At 36.4% G+C, this 27,328-nt stretch overlaps 1 protein-coding gene across 14 annotated transcripts in view; it reads left to right on the forward strand.

Annotated features, from left to right (window-relative positions):
- Positions 1 to 27,328, forward strand: part of DMD (dystrophin) — a 2,167,959-nt gene that overhangs the window by 851,385 nt on the left and 1,289,246 nt on the right. For all 14 annotated transcript variants that reach the window (XM_072818058.1, XM_072818060.1, XM_072818056.1 and 11 more), the window contains 3 exons: positions 13,902 to 14,072; positions 19,705 to 19,887; positions 27,077 to 27,211. In XM_072818058.1, the coding sequence (XP_072674159.1) occupies positions 13,902 to 14,072; positions 19,705 to 19,887; positions 27,077 to 27,211 (489 nt within the window). The remainder of the gene's footprint in view (positions 1 to 13,901; positions 14,073 to 19,704; positions 19,888 to 27,076; positions 27,212 to 27,328) is intronic.

Genomic DNA, 27,328 nt, shown 5'->3' on the forward strand with positions numbered 1-27,328 from the left:
CTAAAGTGATGGTTCAAAACTTTGCTCTGTATTCCTGTTGTATATCTTTCTGTTGTCTGATTGCTGAGGCTAGGACTTCCAGTACTATGTTGAATAGCAGTGGTGAGAGTGGACATCCCTGTCTTGTTCCTGATCTTAGGGGAAAGGCTCCCAGTGCTTCCCCATTGGGAATGATATTTGCTGTGGGCTTTTCGTAGATGGCTTTTAAGATGCTGACGACTGTTCCCTCTATCCCTACACTCTGAAGAGTTTTGATCAGGAATGGATGCTGTATTTTGTCAAATGCTTTCTCTGCATCTAATGAGAGGATCATATGGTTCTTGGTTTTTCTCTTGCTGATATGATGAATCACATTGATTGTTTTACGGGTGTTGAACCAGCCTTGTGTCCCAGGAATAAATCCTACTTGGTCATGGTGAATAATTTTCTTAATGTACTATTGGATCCTATTGGCTAGTATCTTATTGAGAATTTTTGCATTCATGTTCATCAGGGATATTGGTCTATAATTCTCCTTTTTGGTGAGGTCTTTGGTTTTGGAATTAAGGTGATGCTGGCCTCATAGAACGAATTTGGAAGTACTCCATCTCTTTCTATCTTTCCAAACAGCTTTAGTAGAATAAGTATGGTTTCTTTTTTAAACGTTTGATAGAATTCCCCTGGGAAGCCATCTGGCCCTGGATTTTGTGTCTTGGGAGGTTTTTGATGACTGCTTCAATTTCCTCCCTGGTTATTGGCCTGTTCAGGTTTTCTATTTCTTCCTGTTCCAGTTTTGGTAGTTTGTGGCTTTCCAGAAATGCATCCATTTCTTCTAGATTGCCTAATTTATTGGCATATAGCTGTTCATAATATGTTTTTAAAATCGTTTGTATTTCCTTGCTGTTGGTAGTGATCTCTCCTTTCTCATTCATGATTTTATTAATTTGAGTCTCCTCTCTCTTCTTTTTAATAAGGCTGGCTAATGGTTTATCTATCTTATTAATTCTTTCCAAGAACCAACTCCTGGTTTTGTTGATCTGTTCCACAGTTCTTCTGGTCTCGATTTCATTGAGTTCTGCTCGAATCTTTATTAACTCTCTTCTTCTGCTGGGTGTAGGATCTATTTGCTGTTTTTTCTCTAGCTCCTTTATGTGTAACGTTAGCTTTTGTATTTGAGTTTTTTTTTTATTTTGTATTTGAGTTCTTTCCAGTTTTTTTTTTAATTTTTTTATTTATTTACTTATGATAGTCACAGAGAGAGAGAGAGAGAGAGAAGCAGAGACACAGGCAGAGGGAGAAGCAGGCTCCATGCATCGGGAGCCTGATATGGGATTCGATCCCGGGTCTCCAGGATCGTGCCCTGGGCCAAAGGCAGGCGCCAAACCGCTGCGCCACCCAGGGATCCCAGTTCTTTCCAGTTTTTGAATGGATGCTTGTATTGCGATGTATTTCCCCCTTACGACTGCTTTTGCTGCATCCCAAAGATTTTGAACGGTTGTATCTTCATTCTCATTAGTTTCCATGAATTTGTTTTTAATTTATTCCTGTTGTATGAAGAATAGCCTGAAGGGGGCACAAGGGACATAGGGATTGCAGTTGTCCAGGTAGGAAGTAATACTGGCAAAGAACAGGGGGGACATTAGTAGAGATTGAGAGACAGGAAGAAATTTGAAATGTATAATCCTCTTGTGACATTTATGTTTGGTTCACTGTCCAAACCTCTCCCAGTATTTGTCCAGGTTCTTCCATAGAGATGGAGGTGATTTCAATACTTGTTGCTCTGTTTCTCATTACCATTTATCTTTATTTATTTATTTATTTATTTATTTATTTATTTATTTATTTTTTATTTTTTTTTATTTTTTTATTTTTTTTAATTTTTTTTATTATTTTACATTTATCTCTATTTATTTGTATTTTCCCATTATATATAGTAATTAGCATGTGGAAGGCATATGCTGTTCTGGGCAAACTGGACCAAAATTCTTGTGTGACTCAAAGTTTGTTGAAACTCTGTCCTCCAGAATCTGTCTTCAGCAAGCTTACTTCACTCAGTGTGCTCAAGATGATGTTTATATAACATGGTCTTATTTTTTTTTCTTATTTTTGCCTAGTAGGCAAATTCTTCCTTGTTATATTTCTTATCAGGGCTTCTACACTCAAACCCATCTTTGACTATTATTCCTTTTCTAACATGACACACTACATTCTTCATTTAATCAGATCCTGTTAGAAATGACATATTTGCTGGTAAAGAGTGCCTGCTTCCAGTCCAGAGGCTGAGAGAAGGAGAAATCAAAGTCTATTCAGAGCTCCCTGTTTTAAGCAACAGTGTTGGCCACAGTGCCTTTAACTAATGAAAGAAAGACTGGGGGCTAAGGAAGGAGCAAAATACTTCCATTTTGGTCATGTTTACTTTGGAGAAGTCGACAATCAGAAATGTATCTGGAATTCAAGTGGGATACTTGAAGTGGGCATACAAACTATGTACACAAACATAAAGATCTCATTCATATTAAGGTAAACTCCTATTTCACAATGAAAATATTGTCCAGACCCACTTCCCTGAAATGCTTGGCTAATAAAATTTAAAACTCTTACAGATGAAGAGGCTTTCTCATGGATAGAGAGTCAAACACAGTGTGTAAGACTAGGAACTCCGGAAACATATTGCCTTGATTTAAATCTTGCCCCCACCATAAACTACTTCTGAGATCCTGGAAAAGCTGCTTATTCACTCTGTGCTTCAGTTTCCAGGTCTTTATAATGTGAGAGTATTAACACCTGCTTTATAAGAATTTTATGATCAAATGAGTTAATCATTTATTTATTTATTTTATTTGAGAGAGAGAGAGAGAAAGTGTGGAGGAGGGAGGGGCAGAGGGTAGGGAAAGAGAGTCCTCAAGCAGACTCCCAGCTGAGCACAGAGCCTGACTTGGGGCTCAGTCTCATGACCCTGAGATCATGACCTGCACCAAAGTCAAGAGTCAGATGCTCAACTGAGTGAGTGAGCCACCTGGTTGCCTGAAGTGAGTTAGTCTTTGTAAAATGTGTAGACTAGTACCTAAGACAGGGTAACCACTATGTACATGCTTGGTAAATAAAATAAATGTATATGGGATACCTGGGTGGCTCAGTGGTTGAGCATCTGCCTTTGGCTCAGGTCATGATCCTTGGGTCCAGGGATTGAGTCTCACATCAGGCTCCTTGTGAGGAGCCTGCTTCTCCCTCTGCCTATGTCTCTACCTCTCTCTGTGTGTCTCTCATGTATAAATAAATAAAATCTTTAAAAATGGATATGAAATAGACATAAGCTTGCATGTGTAAAATTATAAAATGTGTGTCATTTCTAGATAAATAGTGCATAATTATATATATATTTTTTTAATTTTTATTTATTTATGATAGAGAGAGAGAGAGAGAGAGAGGCAGAGACATAGGCAGAGGGAGAAGCAGGCTCCATGCACCGGGAGGCCGACGTGGGATTCGATCCCGGGTCTCCAGGAGCGCACCCTGGGCCAAAGGCGGGCGCTAAACCGCTGCGCCACCCAGGGATCCCATAATTATATATTTTAATTAATAGCAGGTATAGATTTATAATAGTTACCAAGAAACACTGGACCTAGAGATTTAGAAGGATATTATTCAGGTAACTTGCAAATCATTGTCATTTTCTCACTCAGCAAAACTTTTGGGTAAAATCATCCACAGATCTCTGGGTCCTTCTTCCTTATTTCTTGAGTATTTTAATAGCTTACTGTCATTCTTGTCATAATTCTTGGGGATTTCAATATCTTTGCAGATGATGCTTCTAGTTCCTGAGCCGTCAGTTCCTCAATAGCCCCTGCAACAATTTTATCTTCCACTCTACCTCAGCTACCCATTTCCAGCCTGTTAACCTTGCCATTGTCATTACCATTACTATCGAACATCCTCCTACCTCTTGAATCAAAAATACTTTTCTTTCCTCTACTGGATCATTTCTATCAGTAGGGAGTTATGCTGTAATATCTCCTGTTATTAAAAAATCCACTTGGGGTACCTGGCTGGCTCAGTCAGTGGAACATATGACTCTTGACCTCGGGGTTGTGAGTTTGAACCCCATGTTGGGTGTAGAGATTACTTAAAAATAAAATCTTTTTTTTTTTTAATTTTTTATTCATTTATGATAGTCACAGAGAGAGAGCGAGAGAGAGAGGCAGAGAGAGAAGCAGGCTCCATGCACCGGGAGCCTGATGTGGGATTCGATCCCGGATCTCCAGGATCGCGCCCTGGGCCAAAGGCAGGCGCCAAACCGCTGCGCCACCCAGGGATCCCTAAAAATAAAATCTTAAGAAAATACTCCTTTTGCCTCACAATCCCTCCTCTCCTCTCACTTCTCCATTTCTGTTTCCATTTACAGAAACTTTCTTTTCATACCACTCATCCCATTCGCTCTTGAATGCTCCCTAATTGATTTTTCATCCTCATCACTACACTGAAATGGTTTTTGTCATGGTCACCAGTGAATTTGCATCATTAAATTCATTACTTAGTCTTTATCTTCATTTGATTGGCTCCTCTATCATCACTTTCTCTTGGTTCTCTCTTAGTCTGCCTTCAGTTTCCATGACCATTCTTAATACCTTTGATGGTTCTTTTGCCTTGACCTCTAAACTTGGAATCACTCCAGGGCTCCTTCTTTGGACTTCTCTTCCTTATAACTACTCACTCCATTCGTAAACTCTTTCAGCCTTGTGGCTTTAAATGTTGTCTCTAAGTTGTTGCTTTCACAATTTTGTTGCAATCTGAATGTTTTCTTGAATCCTGGATCTGCATATCCATCTCCCGACTCAGTGCCTCCATACTGATGAATAGACAGATTAAATCTAGCATGCCCTCCAGATTCCTTACATAGTCTTCAGTCTCCTACCCTAATAGTCTTCCTGAAACAACAAATGGCACCTCCATCTTTCCATTTATCCCAGTCATAACCTTTGACTCAAGTCTTCTTGTCTCTTTATGCCTTTGTGGGAGTTGTGCAATCCAGCACCATATGCCTAGGTACTTGGGAGGAATCTCACCCACTTACAAATCTAGTAATTGTTATACAGACCTCAGTCCTGTCTGTTCACCCTGCAGTAGTCCATAAACTAGCTCCAGCTCCTTTCAGCCATGGTCTGATAGCCCCTAGAGAACACTGACTTAGACAATCACCCATGGAAAACAGAGCCTTGTGGAAGTCCAAGAGCCCAGTGGAGAAGTTATAATGCACTGTCGGAACAAAAACACTTAAAGCTGGATGCATTGGAGAGGGTAAAGGGAAAGGTTTGACTTTACTTGCATCCCTCCTCCCCCAAGGCAGCATAGGTCTTTGCCAAGACAGCCCTTCTCAGAACCATGATTTCTCCCTTGTGGAAAGGTAAGACTATGTGAGTGTCCAGCTTCCCCAGCTATGTGGATGTTATTAAAGAGGCATATTTTTCTCTCCTCCATCCATGGTACTGAGCTGTGAGTTACACTACAGAGGGGTAGTGAGCAGCTGGAAGAACAGCTGGGAACCAGGGCTGGGAATTGTATTAAAAGTACACATACCATACTAATATCACTGATTCCATCAGGAGGTCTGCCAACCAGCTGCTGGGGTCACTCTGACCGGTGATTTCCCCCAACTTCAACAGCACTCCCAGTGCCTTACAAGACATATACACACACGCATCCCAGTACTGTGGCTGACTCTCTGTGCATACTCTGGATGGTGACAACGGCCAGCTTTTGTAGGAAGCTAATGAGCATCCACACAAGGTTGTTGTAAATCTGTAGGCCTTGGAGAGACCACAAACCTGAGCACTTAGCACCATTCTCTGGAAAACAAAAGGGAGGCTGTGAGTCCCTGGTCTGGGGTTTTGCAGGATAGAGAAGCCATATAAGCTTAAGAATTCTGCCACAAGAGGGAGCTAGTATGTGAAACAGTCCTATTTGTAGGTCTTAGCCTCAGAATCCCTAGCAAGGCTGACAGAAGGCATTTATCTTCTGAAGGCAGATAGTAAAGACTGGAGGAGATGACTTTTACTGTGAATGCAAAGATAATGTTGCCAGACTTCAAGGAACATGGAGAATCAAGGAATCATGCTACTACCAAAGGATCATAATAATTTTTCGAGTAACCAACCTCAAGGACATGGAGATCTGCAGCTCATCTGAAAAGAGTTCAGAATAGTTGTTCTAAGGAAACTCAGTGAGCTGTAGGAAAACAAGGACTATTCAGTTAAATTAGGAAAATAATACATGAACAAAATGAGAAATTTAAAAAAAATACAAATCTGAGAGCTGAAGAATACAATGAAAGGAATGGAAAATGTAATAAAGAGCATTAATAGTAGAATGGATCAAGTGGAAGAAAAAAATCTATGAAGTAGAAAACAGGACTTTTGAAATTGTCTGGTCAGAGGAGAATGGTATATGTGCTGCCGAAGCGAGCACTGGTCAGAGGAGAATGGGGAAAAAGTGAATAAACCTATGTGCCCTTCTCTCTTTCAAGAGGAGTTATTTGTGAATTATTAGAGTCCCAGAAGGAGAAGAGAGGAATAAGGGGACAGAAAGCTTATTTATGGAAATAATGGCTGCAAACTTCTCAAATCTGGAGAGACATGTGACTATCCAAATTCATGAGGCTTGTAAGTCACCATAAAAATTCAGCTCTGAAACATCTTCCCCAAAAGCCACTAAAAATAAAATAGCCATTTATTTTATCAGCAAAATGAGTTTATTTTCAAAGAAGAGAGGGGATGCAATTCAGGGTAATTAAACTATGGCAAACCACAGGCAAGTCTGAAAAGACATAAGTAAGGTCAGCTTTTATTAGGTTTTAGGGTGAAATTGGGGAAGGCTGTTTTGAGCAAAAGTTTATTGGAGGAGGATAAGAGTTTAGTTTAAGGATGTGGCAATTTCTCATCGGCTGCAGGCATTGGTTAGCACATTGTTCCTGGAGTAAGAAGAGTGTTTCCTTCTTCTTGCTGGTTATGTAAGCTGCAAGGAATGGTACATGTGTGACAACTCCCCCTTCAGGGCTTCCTGACTCCATTTTAAATGAGGCTTCCTCTACTCATTTTCACACTTTTGCCTACAAGAGAACCTTATAATGCTTTTATTGGATTTCTCAGCAAAAACCTTACATGCCAGGAGAGAGTGGGAATATATATCTAAAGTGTTGAAAGAAAAATGCTAACCAAGAATACACAATCTGGCAAAGTAGTCTTTCAAAAATGAAGGAGAGAGAAAGTTTTTTATAGAGACATAAAAGCTGAGGGAGTTCATTGCCATAGACCTACCTTAGAAGAAATATTGAAAGGAGTTCAAACTGAAATTAATGGATCTTAATTAGTGACAAGAAAACATGAAAATTTATTACATACTGTATACGCTACATTAATAGAATGAAGATAAAAAGCATATCTCAGTAGATGCAAAAAAGCATTTGACAAATTTGACAAAGTTTGACATCCTTTCCTGATAAATACTTAATAAATTCCATACAAAAGGAACACCCCTGAACATAATAGAAACCATATATGATAAGTTTACAGCCAATATCATACTTAGTAGTGAAAAGCAGAAAACTTTTCCTCTAAGATCAGGAACAAGACAAGGGTACCCACCTTCACCACTCCTATTTAAATTAGTACTGTAAATTCTAGTGAAAGCAATTAGGAAAGAAAAAGAAATAAAGGCATCCAAATTAGTAAGGAAGCAATGAAATTGTCTGTGCAGATGTTGTGTTCTTATATATAGAAAATCCTGAAGACTCCACCAAAAAAATTATAATAAACATTTTCAGTAAAGTTGCAGTATATAAGTAGACAAATTATGAAAAGAGCCCAAGTGTCCATCTACTGATAAATGGAGAGAGAAGATGGAATACATATACAATGGAATATTAGTTATCAAAAGGAATAAAATCTCAGCATTTGCAATGACATGGATGGAACTAGAGTGTAGTATGCTAAGTGAAACAAGTCAGAGAAAGACAAATACCACATGAATTCACTCATGTGGAATTTAAGAAACCAACCAACCAAACAAACAAACAAAAACCAAACAGATGGAACAACTGGGTAGCTCAGTCATTAAGTGTTCAACTCCTGATTTCAGCTCAGGTCATGATCTCAGGATTGTGAGGTTGCGCTATGCATTGAGCTCCACACCCAGCACAGAGACTACTTATGAATCTGTCTCTCCCTCTCCCTCTGCCCCTCCCAGACCCCTGCTCATGTGCATGCATGCTTTCTCTCAAAATATGTACATACATACGTATATATAGTTGAACATATGGGAAGGGGGAGAAAGAGAGAGGCAAACCATAAGAGACTCTTAGCTATGGGGAACAAACTGAGGGTTGCTGAGGGAAGGTGGGCAGGAGATGGGTTAAATGGGTGATGGATATTAAGGAGGGCACTGTGATAAATGTTGGTTGTTATATGTAAGTGATGAATCACTAAATTCTACTCCTGAAACCAATATTACATTATATGGTAACTAACTAGAATTTAAATAAAAACTTAAAACAAGTTACAGTATACATAGTCAATGCATAGAACTATGCAGAAAGTTATAGTTCTATACAGTAACAACAAAATATCTGAAAAAGAAATCAAATAATCCCATTTATGATAGTATCAAAAACAAAAGGGTTAAGGAATAAGTTTAACCAAGGAGGTGAAAGATACATAATATTAAAACTATAGAACTTTAACGAAAGAAATTAAAAAGGGCACAAATAGATGGAAAGATATCCTGTGTTGATGGATCAGAGTTCATATTGTTAAAATGTTCATACTACCCAAAGCCATTTATAGAATCATTGCAGTCTCTATCAAAATTCTAATGGCATTTTTTTTCTCAGAAATAGAACATTCTTAAAATTATAGGGAACCTCAAAAGACCTCAAATGACCAAAACCATCTTGAGAAAGAAGAACAAATTTAGAGACCTCAAACTTCCGATTTCAGACTATATTACCAAGCTGTAGTAATAGAAACAGTATGGTACCAGCCTAAATATAGACACATGGACCAGTGGAAGGGAATTGAGAGCCTATAAATAAACTCTCATGTACACAGTCAACTAATATTTGACCAGGGAGTCAAATATACTCAACGAGAAAGAGAGAAGTCTCTTCAATAAATAGTATTGGAAAAAATAGATATTCTCATACCAAAGAATGCAATTAGATTCCTATCTTACACCACAAGAATTAACACAAAAAGTGTCAAACACTTAAAAGACCTGAAACCATAAAACTTTTAGAAGAAAACAGGGAGAAAGTTCTTTGATATTGGTCATGGCAATGATTTTCTTGGATGTGACACCAAGGCACAGGCAACAAAAGGAAAATTTAACATCGAACCAAAATTATATATATAGTATATATTTATATATATAAATATATTAAAGATTTTATTTATTTATTTATGAATGAAAGACACACAGAGAGAGGCAGAGACATAGGCAGAGGGAGGAGCAGGCTCCATGCAGGGAGCCCAATATGGGACTCGATCCTGGGATTCCAGGATCACACCCTGGGCTGAAGGCAGGCAATCAACCGCTGAGCCACCCAGGTGTCCCAAGCCAAAATTATAGATGTATGTCAAAAGAAACAATCAACAAAATTAAAAAACAACCTAGAGAGCGAGAGAAAATATTTTCAAACCATGTATGCGATAAGGGATTATTAGCTAAAATATATAAGGAATTTATACAACTCAATAAAACAAAGCAAAACAATATGATTTAAAAATGTGCTAAGAAACTGAATACTCTTTCCAAAGACAACATACCGATGGCCAAAAGTTACATGAAAAGATGCTCAACATCACTAATCATCAGGGAAATGCAAGTCAACGCTGCAGTGAGATATATCCTCATATCTATTAGAATAGCAGTCATCAGAAAGTGAAAGAGATAAAAAATGTTGGTGAGGATGTGGAGAAAAGGGAACCCATGTGTGGTGTTGGTGGGGATGTAAATTACTACAACACTGTGGAAAACAGTATGAAGGTTCCTCAAAAAAAATTTTAAAATAGAGCTTCCAGTAATCTGATTTGTGGGTATATTCCCAAAAGAAGTGAAATCCAAATCTCGAAGAGATAGTTGCATCTCCATGTTCATTATAGCATTATGATTCACAATAGTCAAGATATGGAAACAACCTAAGTGTACATCAATGGATGACCGGATAAAGATGTGGTATACATACATATATACATATATGTTTGTGTATATACATACGCTTATACATACATGCATATGATGGAGCATTAATCAGTAATGAGGAAAAAGGAAATCATGCAATTTGCATAAATTTGGATGGACTTTGAGGACATTATGCTAAGTGATATAAGTCAAAAAACAAATATTGTGTGATCCTACTGAATATGTGGAATCTAAAAAAACTGAGCTATAGATTAGAGTAGTGGTGATGGTTGACATGTCTGGGAGGTGAGGTAAATGGAAAGATTTCAGTCAAATGTTACAAACTTTCAGTTATACACAGAACAAGTTCTTGGGATCTGTACAGCATGGTGACTATAGTTAGCAATGCTGTATTATATACTTGAAAATTGCTAAGAGCATAGATCTTAAATGTTCTCATCACAAAAAGAAAAAAAATGGTAATCACGTGAGGTAATGGAGGTATTAACTAATCCTATTTTGGTAATCACTTCACAATATACATGTGTATCAAATCCCCATGTTGCACACCTTAAACTTACACAATGTTGTATGTCAGTTACACCTAAATAAAGCCAGGGTGATGGGAGAAGTGGAATGAGGAAGGGCAGTACTGAATGTTAGATTTAGAAATTCCAGAACAGGAAACATGAAGAACTTTCTGTTTTATAATCTGAGGTGTGGCCCTGGAATCTGAAACTGTGGGGGGATAGATTGGGCAATTTCAGGCTAGAATGTTGGCATCACTGATAGGATAATGGTGAGCAAAAAATTGTCCAAACCTTTATATAGAAATTCTTCTAAAATATGAAACACCAAAATTTCATATCTCTGTCTGATCAGGCATAGAGCTGTGGAATGTTAAGTTTGGAAAAAACCTTGGAAATCATCTGGTCCACCTGTTAGGTTAGTGACAGAGCAGAGATAAAGAAAAACAAGTTGATGTCTCCAGGCTTACTTAAGTAAGCTAATGATTGAGTCCAGATGCCCTGATCTCAGAGCTGATGTTCTTTTCAATATATTTGTGCTGTCACCTCAGAATGACTTCCTGCCTGATTTTCCTTAAAAAAAAATCGCTCCTTATCCCTTTCTTCTGGTTTAAATAGTATCATATTTATATATAATATATTTATATTTATATATAAATATATATATATATATATATATATATATTTTACTACAAGTCTTTGGCTAAGTTCCGTTAGTCATTCTAATATTATTGTCTCTTTGCCAACTGCTTGAAAAGATTACAAGAGAACATCTAAGTAGAAATTGAATAACCTGTTTACTTATGCCATTATAGGCTCATTGATTATGCAAATAGCCTTTATACTTTAATTAGTTTAACTGTTAGACATATTGTTCTGCTATGTCACAGAGAGCATTTATTTACATTTCTCAGTAGATCAGGCACTGCATTCACCAAGGAGAGTAAAGAATTTAAAGTCGTTTTAATTAAATTGTATCAGGCTTAAGATGGTTGTAAAGAATAAGGAGAATTAATATGGTTCTGCACATATTTAGTATTTGGTAAAGTACATGAAAGCTTCACTACACTAAAACTATGCATTATATATTAAGACTGTACAACTAAAACTCCATTACTTAGAAGATAGAACTCTACTTATTTTTTTTCTCTTAATTTTTTACTCTTTTAGAAAATAATTAACGTTATTGGCTTAGATTTCCTTTTTAAGGTAAAAGCGAAGCAATATATAATTATTCCAGTACCAAACTGAGATTTTTTTCCCTCAGTGGGTACAACAGGGTACTTTGTAGCAAAGGGATTAACATGCACAATTTTCTTGTAGATATTTAAAATTTTGCTAGTTTCCTGGTTAATAAGTAATACATTCATTTGTAAAAAGTATTTCAGAAATGTGTGAGGCTTTAAAAGCACAAGTTTACTCCCACTACCACACTTACTGTTTTGCAACCTGCTTTTTAAACTTAAAGTTATATACCGAACCACTTTCACTTCAGTACAAATGTATTGGTGCTACATAGTATCCCATTGTGTGCATATGTGTATCTCACAATTTAGTTAACGAATCCTCCACAAAAGCTCATTGGATCTATTTCTGATACGTGGCTTTCTTCAAAGCTGAATTCAACAGTGTTCATGCCACTTTGTATTTCTGTGGTGTTGGTTGTGATCTCTCTTCTCTCATTTGTAATTATATTTATTTGGGTTCTTTCTCTTTTTGATAAGCCTGAGTGGGGGTGTATCAATTTTATTAACCATTTCAAAGAACCAGCTCCTTGTTTCCTTGATCTGTTCTAGTGGTTTGTGGCTTTTTTGTTTGTTTGTATATATAATTTGTAATTATGTACATATTTAATTTATTTATGCTCTAATCTTTAAATTTTCCCTTCTTCTACTGACTTTAGGCTTCATTTGCTGTTCTTTTCCTAGCTCCTATAGGTGTAAGGCTAGTTTGTGTATTTGAGATTTCTCTGGCTTCTTAGGTGGGCCTCTATTGCTATGAGCTTCCCTCGTAGGACTGCCTTTGCTGCATCCCAGAGGTTTTGGACTATTTTGTTTTTATTTTCATTTGTTTCCTTGTATTTTTTATCTCTTGTTTGATTTCCTGGTTAGCCCATTCATTCTTTTTTTTTTATTGGAGTTCAATTTGCCAACATATAGCATAACACCCAGTGTTCATCCCATCAAGTGCCCCCCTCAGTGCCTGTCACCCAGTCACCCCCATCACCCGCCCACCTCCCTTTCCACCACCCCTTGTTCCTTTCCCAGTTAGGAGTCTCTCATGTTCTCTCTCCCTTTCTGATATTCCCATTCATTCTTTACTAGGATCTTCTTTAACCTCCATGTATTTGTGGTCTTTCTAAATTTTTTCTTGTGATTGACTTCAAGTTTCATAGCATTGTGGTCTGAAAAGATGCATGGTAGGGTCTCAGTCTTTTTGTTTTTGGTGAGGGCTGATTTGTGACCCAGTATGTGATCGGTTCTGGAGAATGTCCCATGAGCACTTGAAGAGAGTGTATTCTGCTGCTTTAGGATGGAATGTTATGAATATATCTGTTAAGTCCATCTGTTCCAGAATGATATTCAAAGCCATTATTCCTTTACTGATTTTCTGTTTAGATCATCTGTCCACTGCTGCATGTGGGATGTTAAAGTCCCCTACCATTATTGTGTTATTATCAATGTGAATTTCTTTATGCTTGTTATTAATTGTTTTATAAATTTCGGTGCTCCCACATTGGGGGTATAAATGTTTACAGTTTTTCCTCCAACTGTACACTGTATTTTGTGTGATACATTTTGTAAAGTAAAAGAGTAAAAATATTTAAAAAATTAAGTGGAAGAGTCAGATTCAGATTTATTAAAATTAGAAATTGTCCAATAAATTTACATATCCAATGGAAACATATTATGGAAAAGTTATTTTCTCTATTCTTTATTCACAGAAAAACATAGCTACACACAACAGCTAAATTATAGTCATGGGAGAATACGTTCATTTTATTACATATGCCAAGTAAATGGCTATATCTTATTTTAACACCTCTGTGAAATTAAGCATAACCAATAGCCATGAGTTATTTCCTCATTCATATGAACTTTTTTACATCTTGCTTCATCTTTTCTATCTGATTCTGTTATTTACAGACTGTTCAGTAATAACATAATGATAATGTTTTGTGACTTTGAATATTCATTCTTTGCTTGTTGGTTTATTTTATGGAAGGTCTATGCCAGGAAGGAAGCCTTAAAAGGAGGTTTGGATAAAACTGTAAGTCTTCAGAAAGATCTGTCAGAGATGCATGAGTGGATGACACAAGCTGAAGAAGAATACCTAGAGAGAGATTTCGAATACAAGACCCCTGATGAATTACAGACAGCAGTTGAAGAGATGAAGGTAAAATAAACCAAATACAATGAAGCAAAGAAAGAAAAAAAAAGATGCAAATTGCTTGACACTGTGATTCTACACTCTGCTATTTCCTTGGTTTAATGGTGGAAGTTGATTTTTAATGAATTCAGCTTCAAGTTTGGTATATGTTATGGATTCTGAAACTAGGTGTTTATTAATTTTAATGCATGTGGTCAAAATATAAATATTGACAATCACCATTAGGAGCATTTTTTCCCGTGACATTATACAGTATTGAGATTGGAATCAGCTACTCACATGAGCTGTTTCTAGTGATGAAAATTCAAATGGAAAATATGCCAAGTATTAATGCAATGACAGTTGAAAATGTAGCTAACAGGCTGTGTTAGTTTGGTGTTTTAAAGGGGTTTCTGAGAATTTGGGTAACTGATGGTCTTTAATGTGAATTAAAAGGACTGAGTTTACATAGAATTTTTCTCAAACAGTAGGATAAAAAATAATACTGATATAGGACCAAGGAATCTAGCATGTAGCAAGGACTGGGAGTTAAGGCCAGAAGTAGAATCTATGCAATGACATTTCAGTATGGCCTTGGACAACTGGACAGTCAGTGTTATCTCCAATTTGTCTACACAGTGTCATTTTCTAACTTGAATATATGAACTGAGAATTGAAACTTATGTATAAGTAAATTTCCTGGCTCAGAATGGGCGTTCAAAGACCCTGTGGTAGAACCAACAGCATTGAATATATTTCATTTCAATCCATGTCATCCCATCCCAAGCTGTTCCAAGTGGATCATGTGGCTTTAGTCACATATAGAAAGTAAAATTAAAACACATAAGGAAGACTGTGTTTAAACAGGAATAGTTTTTAGGTGATTAAAAGCTGTAAATGATTCTAATCTAATAGTACTATATATCATTCATTTACTTAAGCAACAAACATTAATTGTATAGTTACTACACCCTTTTAGACACTGAATACAGTGATGAGCAAGACATAAAAACCACTTGACTTCTTAGAACCTACATTCCAGTGGAGACAGAGCGGGCAGTGAATGGAGAAACAAACTCCTTTGAGATCATGGTAATTTGCCAAAAAACTAAACCAAGAATGTGAAATAAAAACAATTAAGGCTTAGGCAGAAGTTAGGGTGGTGAAATGCTATTTTAGGAAGAGTTGACATGTAGGGTATTTGTGAGGCATTATAATCTGAGATATGAATCCTACGAAAAAAATCAGCCTTAAACAAAAAAAAAACAAACATGGAAGTACATTGCAATCAGAGGTAAGAGCTCCTGCAAAGATCCTAAGGCAGACAAAGAGGCCTACCAGCCTGCAGGGAGTAAAGCAGGATAAGTAACCTGAAATGATTTTGAGGGGATGGGTAGATACCTGTTAACAGGGTTTTATAGGATTGGAGGAGTTCATGAAAAATGAAATGGGAAAGCCATTGGACAGTGTCAAACAAGAGACTCTAATGATTTTAAATTTGAATGGGGAGGTCACTCTTAGGAAAATTATATCATCATAGATGGTGAGAGCTATAAGATACTTTGGAAGCAAAATAGTCCACACTTTTCTTTGCTGATCTGAAAACTAAAGTCGCCAGATGGGTGAATACTTTACTCATAGTCGCAGGCTTTATCTGTGGTAGAACCAAGACTATTGGGTAGATGTTATCTCATCCCATCCCACTCCATCCCATCCCAAACTACTCCAAACTCTCCTATTTTTTCTTTCATTTTCTTTTCTTTTTTTTTTGATTGCTATTTTTGTTATTTTAATTTATGAAGTTTTGGAATTGGTTATGAAGCAATAGGATGCTGAAAGAAGGGCTATTCATGTTTTTTCTTTTTTCTTTTCTTTTTTTTTTAATTTATTTTTTAGAAAGGGAGACAGAACGTAAAGACTGCTAACTCTGGGAAACGAACTAGGGGTCATTTTCTTTTCTTTTTGAGTCATGTGCCATCCCCATTGCCTTTCCCCTCACACCCCAATCCCCTGGTGGCAATTTTCCTCACCTCCTCTAATATTTTGTAGCCACTGCCTCTGATCCTTAAGTAGATAATCAGCAGTGAGCTTGTGTTTAGCTGCTATACTTCTCCCATTTTTTGTGTTTGGCTCTGGCCCTCTGCTGGCCCCTTTCCCTGTCTCCCTGAGCAGTTTGCCTATCTGGCTAACCACCCAGTCAGATTCTTTTCTCTTTCCAGTGCTAGAGAACAGACTGTCTCAAATTTTGAAATTTTACATACAGTTCTTGAAATGAGTAACCCAACAATTTATTCCACGTTGATTTACTTGTTGAAATAACTAATCTAGCTACAAAATTGTTCCAGGATGAGGGTGATATTGAAAAGAGGAAATGCCCAGGCAGCCTCTGACAACAACAGTCAGGGGAGTTGACAAGAAGATCCAATTTCTTGTATTCTTTGCCTTCCAGTCACTGGAATCTCCTTAGGTCTGTTTCGCTACCCAGAGGAGAGTGATGGTACCTTGTCCAGGCTTCCACCTCTGCTCATGTTGAGAGCAAATTTATCTTTATTGTCAAAAGAGACTGGCAGACCTACTCAGACATCTCTCCCTAATTTACTCAGAGTAAAAGTAGAGACATCCTTCTGTTTCTTAACTTTTATCTCCTGTGTTTTACTTGAAAATGATTATGCTGTTTTCCTGACTTCTTTTCCCCCTGTAAACAAAACTTTTCAATTAACATGAAAGAGTTTGGTTGAGTGTTTGATAAGCATTATCTGTCTTGAAAATTCTTTTGGAGGTTGACTAAATGACTAAATGGTGAAACGTTGTATTAAACCCTCCAAAGATCTCTGAGATTTCGGTTTTAAGTGCTTTCTTCTGTCTTTATTTTGTATTAAATTTACACTATTGTAACTCTAGTGCTCACGCTTACCAGAATTATATAAATGTTCTTGCTGTTCTCATTGTTTGGGTGACAGACTAGAATTGTGATTCTCACAACTGAGTGAACATCCCAGTCACCTAGAGGACTTGTTAAAACAAAGACTTGTAGGCCCCACCCCCAGAATTGCTAATTCAATGAGTCTGGGGTGGGACCTGAGAGTTTTTATTTCTAACAGATTTTTAGGAGATGCCAGGGAACACGTTCCAAATGGTTCCAAGAAACCACACTTTGAGAACCACTGGTTTGAGATGTTGGCAATGAAAGGTGTCTGAGCATATGATAGTTAGATTCACGGAAATAATGGGAGGAAAAAATACATAATTTCTTGTTAGTATTACGCCTAAATAATACCAATCATTTAGCTTTCTGCCTTTTCTTTCATTGGCAAATTTTATCTCCGTTTCTCCTCTGAATGTTCCCCAGCTTCCAAGCTTGTGTTTTTTAAAAAAGAATATGAAAGCTGAGAAATGGAGTAAGGAAGTGTTCTTCATCCTGCATTTTGGATAGTTGTATAGGTTGTTTGTAACTTGTATGAAATGTGATTTCATTCATTGGATCCGGTACACCATACTTCTTCATTTCACGGAAGATTTGAGATGGGCTTAACAGAAACTATGAGAAAGAAAGGATGTAGTTTCCAGGACGACTTTCTTAAACAATTTGGAACTTAGTTTTCTGATGTCAAATATAGAGATGACAAAACACATCTCACAAGGTTTTGTTAAAGATGCAACAAAGTAGCATATATAGCATGTCTGACATAGCACACAGCAGCACGTTCTTAGTGATTAATGGTTGACAAAATTGTTTGTAAGCTAAAATTACTATAGTCAAAATATGGTTTATGTAGAAACAAAACTCAGTAATGCAAAAAAACAGATTTAAGAATTTTGAGCTAAATTTTTTAATCAATTGCATCAAAATTCATGAAGGTAATCACTTAGTATTCAAAGCAATGTGGCATTTGCCATCCTATCATATTATATACTTTTAAGGCATTATGAGAATAAATTGAAAGGCATAGGGTACTTGTCTTGAAAAATACAAAGGCACTTTATACCTGACCTTGTCCATTTTTTGCCCACCTCCCCTTGCCCTCACCATTATAATGCATATGGGACCAACTTCCCCCTGCCAGAACCTGCATTTTTTTATGTAAGGACTTTTTGTGGTTCCTGCATCCCACTTTTCCCACCTATTTGTCAGGCTTCATTACTATGAAATAACATCTCCCCAATAGCCTTCAGCCATGGATGGGAGATGATGTATCCATACCCCAATTCTATACCCTTGAGTGGGATAATCCTGAGACATGTTTTCCAAGGCTTCCCAGCAAGAGTAAACTCTAGTCACCAACACTGATTCCTGAACTTATTACATATACCCTTATAATCTCTCTTCCCTTTCCTGTCTCCATTCCCCATTCCTACACCAGTATTTGCTTTACATGACACATTTTGAAAGCTCATCTCAGGATTGGTCTTTGGAGTAACTCAAATGAAAGATATATTGTGAATGTGTGTGTGTGTGTGTGTGTGTGTGTGTGAGAGAGAGAGAGAGAGAGAGAGAGAGAGAGAGAGATGCACAAACACATCAAAAGTTAAGAAGTATAAATACCCTCCAGCTAAAGACCTCCAGCAAGATTCATATAGTTGGACAAGTTGAGTTGAGTTTAGTACTTCTGGCAGCAAGAGAGAATACATAAATGGGGAACAGTGGGTTGTATGAGTTAGAGCATATTAGAAAGAACCTGAGTTTGTGTAAGATGATTTAAGGGAGAGTTGAAGAGCTTTGCTTTGGATCGCATATTGTCAATGAGTGGGAATAACTCTGCGATTGGATATCTTAATAAATCTGTCCTAGAAGGAAGGACGACTAGAGTGGGGCTGAAGGTATAATTGATAAAGAAGCAGCAGAGACTCATATTAATGGGGACATGGAAGTATTAGGTATTTTACAGTTTGGACAGTGTTTGTGCTTTGTATATATTCTAATGTGATTATGGAGTATAGTGGTATGGTTGTCATGATCCACAATGGTAACAAAGTAGCCTTGACTGATGTTGATATTCTGTGAAACAATTTATGGTCCATGGAAGAAGACCAAAGGCATAGCTGAGTATCAGGACGGTGTCCCTCATTTCAGGGGCTTCTCTTCTCCTCTCTCCCTTGTATGTGTTCAGTTACTGAATAGAATTTTCTTTCTCAAAACATGGCCCTGGATGTAGCATTAATAAGACTTTTCTATATTAATTATCTTTTGATTTAAATAATGGTATCTGTACTAATTTCAGTATTAATCATTTATTTGAGTAATTTAGAAATGATTTCAATTCTAGAATATGGGATATTTTTGTTAGTATTGAAATACTTGATTCTTGCTTGTCTCATGTATGTGTGTGCATGTATGTGTGTATATATGCATACAAACACCATGTATATGAAAGAAGGTGAGAGAGCACACCACAAATATATACCTACATGTTGACTACTTTGCCCAGCACTCTGATTAAAGAGGATCCTACATTCTGATGATAATTTTTTTTCCTTCTAACTTCAAATTTTAACTAAATCTAAATTTATGGAAGTGACTGTAATCACTATTGGATTTATTTTTTCTTAATCTCCTAACAGGGATCTTGTGGGGAAGAAAGTATGTGATATCTAGGAATGCATTTTGGAAATAAATCCATTGCCTTGCTTATCAAGTAAGAGAGCATTCTCTATTTTTCAGAGAGCTAAAGAAGAGGCCCAGCAAAAAGAAGCAAAAGTGAAACTCCTAACCGAGTCCGTCAATAGTGTCATAGCTCAGGCTCCACCTGCAGCACAAGAGGCCTTAAAAAAGGAACTTGACACTCTCACCACCAACTACCAGTGGCTCTGCACCAGGCTCAATGGCAAATGCAAGACCTTGGAAGTCAGTTGCTTTTCTTGATCTTTATTACTTATGTGTAAACTTATGATCCTATGTGAAGCATAATAATTCAAACATGATAAAACAATGATTCAGAGCAGAAACACTGCTGTAAAACTCTTAGGCCCACATTCTTCATAGAGGCACTTACAAGCTTGAGACTTTGGGCCAGTTGCTTCCATTGTATAAATCAGTTCCCTGTCTATGAAACAGACAAAAATGACCTGTCTCATAGGGTGTTGAGAATATTACATGAGCTATCCTATGTAAAGTACTTCACCTAGTGCCCACTAGATGTGAGCAGTAATAGTTCTAAATCTTCTTGTTACCATTATTATTAGGTCGCAAAAATGTTATACATCAGTTTTCTCAAGATTTATAGAAACTAGTCTTTATTCTTTCATATATTTGAGTGTCCATAAAATCCTAAGTATCTTATCAGAAAGGTATTTTTGGCGAGGTATGTTTTATTATTATTGTCTCTACTAATCGCTCTGCACTGTAGGTTTCTTCACAAGTCATGTTGTCTAGCACTTTTAAGGGGACATTTTACATTGTATTTATGTATTATCTCAAGTACTGCTTTATCCTTTCTACATGTTTTACTCCTTAGATTATGATTATCTGAAAATAGTTGATAAAGAATTCACTTGAAAATACCATTTACTAATTAAGGATTGTGTCAAGGAGCACAAAACTTTATCTAGCACCATAAGCCAATGCTGCTAGATACTGCTTACTGGCTGGATTGTAAATTATGCACCCCCCTCCATGAACTGAGTCATCTCAATGAACATAGTTGATAAAGAATTCATATATATCCCAAACCAGTGGATAGGGAATAAAAAGGGATGGTATGACTTTATGACTTCAATACAGATAGAGAGGTTGTAAGTGTAATTGCACATGAGAAATAGAGGGATAGCTCAATAGTCTTGAAAATTCTATTAATATAAAAATAAAAGGTTCCTTTAGAAAACATATCCCAAAATCAGTTTCTGATGGACTGGCCTATCTTTTACATGAACAACATGAGCAATAGGAAGCAAAGATAATAGTGATGTAAAGAAATTGAGAACATAAGAAAATATTTAAGAGTTTCATTTAAATATTGTCAAAAAGCAATTTCCTATCTACAAAAAGTCCCTCCCTCACGTAATCTAATAGTGAATTAGTTCTGACTTGGTGGAACTTGGTGTCATCTCACCCTTTCTTTTCCATTCTTTGTTTTATTTTCTGTAGCTCCCAGCACTGATACAGCAAATTTTTTCTCTCTCTGAGTATGGCTTACACATAATGTTACATTAGCTTCAAGTGTACAGCATAGTGATTAAACAACTCTATACATTATGCTATGCTCACTACAAGTGTAGCTACCATTTGTCATCATTTGCTATTATATAAAGGCTTCCCTTTAATATTTTCTATATATCTGTCTGTCTATGGGATTCTATGTATTTATCTGAAATTTGTCTTCTAGTTCTCAAATTATCTCTTCAACTGACTATTTCTGTATAAATATACTCATCTCTATGTACAACATCTACCTATATACACATGTATATATGATTTTGTATTTTTTCAAAGACCTTATTTTCCAATTCTTAATATTTTTACTTAGTTATTTTGAAAATTTGTCTTTTTTATGTAATCTCCTGCTTTTGCATAATTAATTCTATTTCTTCCTTTTGTTAAGCAATTTAAACCTATGCCAACTGTTTTGTTGAGAAGTCTCAGTGAGTAATGAGCATGAGCAAGTTCTGGTTTTCCAATAACTATAAGCACCCATATCAAGTCTCATTTTCTGCCTAGTAGTTGGCTTCTTAATCAGTTTTGCAGTCTGTTCCCATGACTCTTCATTCACTTTTAAGTTTAAAATTTAGTCTTATTTAAATTTTGATCTCATAGTTGGTTAATATCTTCCATTAGTTTAGATTAATCTCTGGCTTCAGTGATTTATGCAAAGATGAGAGTGAGAAAAAATGATTTTTAGCATCCCCTCCTCCCACTCAGTTCCTGGATAGTGATTGTATAGTGTTGATTGAAGGGAGGATAATGAGTGGAAAATACATTCTTCACATCAATGTCCTTTTCTTTGTTGGTCACAGTGGCTATACCCTTTTATTAACATGCATGGACATCTGTGACGATGAGTATGTTGTCACCAGATTCTATAGGTTATCACCACTTAGAGGACTTGTTCTCTGTAGACTTGATGTTCTCTGTAGACTTGATGTCTGCTGGGGATCCTTATTCATATAGACTGTTACCCCACCCCACCCCCGCCCGGCAACAAAAAAGATCTATTCATTCATGGTACCTTGGAGTATTCAACAAAATTTCAGGCTGACTCTTGCCAGTAGGCTTAAACCAAATTCTCTTGAAAGTTACATCATTTAAACCCATGGTTCCATGATGCCCTGGTTTCTTATTTCCCCACCACATTTCAGCTTAGCCAGCAAGCCCTGGCAGATCCCATCTTTCAAAACTCTCACCACTCAGAAACTTGGAAGAGTTGTCTTGTTTCCTCTTTGGCCATACCAGCAGCTCAGTAGGGAATGCATGCCAACCAACTCTTTCTGAATGTACCTGTCCATTTGATGAGCGATATTATTTTAGGTCCTATAAAGAAAAGGGACCAGATGGGTTTCCCTTAAACACCACAGTAAAAAGATGAGAAAAAAATTGCATCAAGGGCACCTCACTGGTTCAGTTGTAGAGCATGCAACTCTTGATCTTGGCGTTGTAAGTTCAAGTCCCACATTGGGTGTTGAGATTACTTTAAAAGATAAAATATGTTTAAAAATTACCTCACTTTTCAGTTCTCTCTTCATATCCCCCCCACCAGCCTCCCCATTAGCCCCCTCTGTTTAAACCACAGCTTGTTAAAACATATGACTGAAGGTTTTTTTTTTTTTTTTTTAACAGAGAATATCAGGAACCTAGTCCTTTAGTTTCTTTTCTTTTTTTTTTTTCAAAGATCTTATTTATTTATTCATGAGAGACACAGAGAGAGAGGCAGAGGGAGAAGCAGGCTCCATGCAGGAAGCCCAAAGTGGGACTTCATCCCCAGTCACCAGGATCATGCCCTGGGCTGAAGGCGGTGCTAAACCGCTGAGCCACCCGGGCTGCCCACCCTTTAGTTTCTTTCTTTCTTTCTTTCTTTCTTTCTTTCTTTCTTTCTTTCTTTCTTTCTTTCTTGTCTTGTCTTTTCTTTTCTTTTATAAATTTATTTTTTATTGGTGTTCAATTTGCCAACATATAGAATAACACCCAGTGCTCATCCCATCAAGTGCCCCCCTCAGTGCCTGTCACCCAGTCACCCCCACACCCCGCCCACCTCCCCTTCCACCACCCCTAGTTCGTTTCCCCGAGTTAGGAGTCTCTCAGGTTCTGTCTCCCTCTCTGACATTTCCCACTTATTTTTTCTCCTTTCCCCTTTATTCCCTTTCACTATTTTTTATATTCCCCAAATGAATATTTCTTAAGTATGAACTCTAGTTGCCTGTCTCAAGAAAGAAGATCTTACTGGCAACTTTTAATACCAGGCTAAAGTTATTTATTATAAAATTTCTTACAGTTGTGTCATCTTTAGATTATAAGTTGCAAATTTTACCATTCATTAAAACTACTCACTGCCTCAAATGGCAGCAAATTTCCAAACATGGATTATATTTTTTTTTTGGTTTTGAGCTCACTTGTAGTCAGAATTGTTTTTTACTGGAAATCCTTTCTGCTCTGGGCTGCCAGAGGATCCTTACGAGTATTTTTTTTTTTTAATGTTCCTACCAGAGTTCTAGAAATGTTATGTTCTACTCTCTTGTGTAATATAAACTTAGATTTCAGTTTCTTTGGGTGAATCCTTATTTCTCAACTAAAATCCAAATGATTCTCATCTTCTTTGCTAATCCCTTTTACTCCAGTGGGTGGGGATTTTATTTTTTATTTATTTTTATTTTATTTTATTTTATTTTATTTTTTATTTTTTATTTTTTATTTTATTTTATTTTATTTTATTTTATTATTTTATTTTATTTTATTTTATTTATTTATTTTTTAATTTTTTGGGGTGGGGATTTTATAATTTTGTTTCCAGGATCAGTAGCACACAGCTTTATGCTCTTACATTTCCCTGGAATATGTGAGACCAGTGCCCCTTTTGTCATCCCAAGTTAGTGTCGAATACCCTAGCTTTTATATAATATACTGTGTTCTGATATGCCAGTATTTTGTTAAACTTGGCCTCCCAACCTCTGCATGCACTTGACTTCCCTCTTTGTTTCTGCTATGGGAGGATTTTCATATTTCACAGAGCAGCCATGAACTTAAATGTTTTCCTTAATATTTTACCCAGCATTTCAGTATCATGAAAGCAGGGGGTGGGGGAGATAACCACATAAGCTCCATTTACCATTTTAAATGGAAGTTTCCTTTTTCATTTGTAATTTCTTCAAAGCCACTGTGAATTCTGTGATTTCCAAGTGTTAAGCTTAACAGTTATTCTGAGTGGCTTTTAGCTCCAATTTAGGCTGCAAGACTACATTTTATTTTGCAAAGGTGACTTGTAAAGCCAGTACATTCAGCCTCTCCAGCTGTGTCCTTCAGATGCGTTTGGGACAGAAGAGGCCATCCATCTTGATGGTTAAATCAGCAAGGTAGTTCATTACCTCAATCTGCACCAAAGTTAATAAGACACATTACCAATCACATCTCCTTATTTTCAAAGCTCTAAAGTACCCTCGGGTATTTAAGGAGATATTTATATTTTCCCACTGGGATCTTTGCCCAGAAGTAAGACAGTCTGTAGTCCAGCAGGAGCTGGAAATGACCCAGATTTAAGATTTCTATCACTTTTTAAAGCAAAATACATAATTTCACTTTCTGTAATAAACTGTACATAAAATACCAAGCAAGTCTTTGTATGTGGTGATACAGGTTAGACTGCCACTTTTCATCAAGTAGAGAGGGAATGTCCTTCATCATTTGCAAGGGGTATAAGCAAAGTGAAAATATGGGAAATCTGATCGAATTTTTGGTTTCTCCTAAAATAAAACTTCCTTCTTTGGCTTTATTTTTGGTGGCGCCGAGGTGGTAGTTGCAGGGAGTAGTGGTTGTACTACGGTATTTATAGGTTTGTCCAATATTTGCAATCTCAAATCTAATGGAAAATGATCATTTTTGTATTCTTGTCCTCTACTGCATCTTCTTGCTTTTTACCCAATAGACATAACCATAATCCAGGAATTCACCTTTACTATTTCTTTGCCTTAAAAATGTTTTATCACACTCATATGAACACCTAAATAATGTGTTGCTCAATTTTGCTTGTTTCAAGAATTACAAAAAAAATCATATCCTATAATATTTATTTTCTAGGATGTGCCCATTTTGCCTGACATTTTTGTGTCTGAGACTCATCCATGTTGTTCTGTGTAATGAAATTTTCATTTTTACTTCTGTATTCTCTGTTCAAATGTGTACAATGTATTTATACATTCTCCTGTTAGCAGACATAAGATTGTTTTCCAAATTTTGGTTATTACAAAAAGTGCTGAAATGAACAACCTCTGAACTGTCTTTGTTGTCCACACAAAGGAATTTCTCTGGGGATATGTATGTAAAAGTGAAGTGGCTGGATTGTCGGGTATGTGAATATTCACCTGACTAAGAATGAGAGATTGTTTTCCAGAATGGCCATTCTAATATTACCAACCAGCAATAAATACAAGTTTTCGTTAATGTGTATCTTCTCTTACACTTACAGCTGTCAGATTTCTCATTTCTGTTGGTCAACGTGGTATAAATATCGTGTTGTAATCTTCACTTACATTCCCCTGACTGCTAATGGAGTTGAACATATTTTCATATATTTTTTTGATATGCATATATATCTTTTTCTTTGAAATGCTGGTTTAGGTTTTCCTTTCATTTTCTGTTGGGAAGTCTCTTCACCTTTTAATTGACTTGATGGCATTCCGTTCTTACTCATCTGTTACAAATTTTGCAATTGTTTACTTCAAGTTTGAGGCTGGTTTTCAATTTCTTTATGGTGCCTTTTGATAAATAGAAGAGTTTAATTCTATTGTAATCAAATGCATTCTTTTTTTGTTTTGTTTTTTGTTTTGTTTTATTTTTATAAAATGTCTTATTTAAGATATCCTTTTCCATTCCAAGGTTATAAAATACTCTTCTGTATTTTCTGGTTGCGGTCTTAAAGTTTTGCTTTATTTTGTGTATTACAGTAATCATTTTTCAATACATATCAAATAGCATCCTTGAAATAGTTATTAGTTATATACTCCTCTTAATACACTTCAAGGAAATAATTTGAAATAATGGGGAAATCCATATTCATATTGATGTTCACTACATTTATAATAGTGAACAAAACGAAAAATAGTCTAACTACCCAATAAGTTTTGATTATTAAGAAAACAAAAATACAGCCACTTAAACTTTAGGTTTTCATTAAATATATGTGTTCTGAGTAATGCAGAAAAATTGTATGATGTAAGATTTAGTGAAAAGGGCACTGGAGCTAAATCTGTACTTTAATGTTAGCTATCAAATTACATATGGAATGAAGTTTATTTTTCTAAGTTTTTTTATTTATTTATTCATGAGAGACACAGAGAGAGAGAAAGAGAGGCAGAGACACAGACAGAGAGAGAAGCAGGCTCCACACAGGGAGCCTGATGTGGGACTCGATCCTAGGTTTCCAGGATCAGGCCCTGAGCTGAAGGCGACACTAAAATGCTGAGCCACCAGGGCTGCCCTGAAAGGAAGGAAGTTTAAAGGAACTCACAGAAAAGTGGTCATGGATAATGTTTTGAGATGTTTTATATATATATATATATATATATATATATATATATATGCATTTTGCATTTTTATGTATGCTTTTATTTTTTATTTTCTAGACTATAATGTTGATGCATTTTTATTTAAAACAGTAAAATCCCTGACTCTTTAATTAATTTTTGTCATAAAATATTTCCTTGATGATTAGTAATTATAAACATAATAGCTGATCAACATGACTAGTTGCATTTTTAAATATCTACTGCAAAGGAAAGGTGAGCAATATAAAATAAACCTGTTCTATTTTCAAAGCTTTAAAAATGAAAATTCCAAAAGCTCACAGTCACTTCTCCATCACACATTTCATCTGTGATATGTATTTCTTTCTTAGGAAGTTTGGGCGTGCTGGCATGAGTTATTGTCCTACTTGGAGAAGGCAAACAAGTGGCTAAGTGAAGTAGAAGTCAAGCTTAAAACCACTGAAAATATTTCTGGGGGAGCTGAGGAAATCGCCGAGGTGCTTGATGTAAGTTGTGAATTAATCAAAATGATAATAATTCATATGCAGTGGACACCCAGGACCAAGTAGAAGAGAACTGCAAAGGAAACAGTACAGATAGTGTAGTAGCTTTGCCTTCCTTGA

This window comes from Canis lupus, chromosome X, assembly GCF_048164855.1.
Source record: "Canis lupus baileyi chromosome X, mCanLup2.hap1, whole genome shotgun sequence".
NCBI classification, from domain to species: domain Eukaryota; kingdom Metazoa; phylum Chordata; class Mammalia; order Carnivora; family Canidae; genus Canis; species Canis lupus.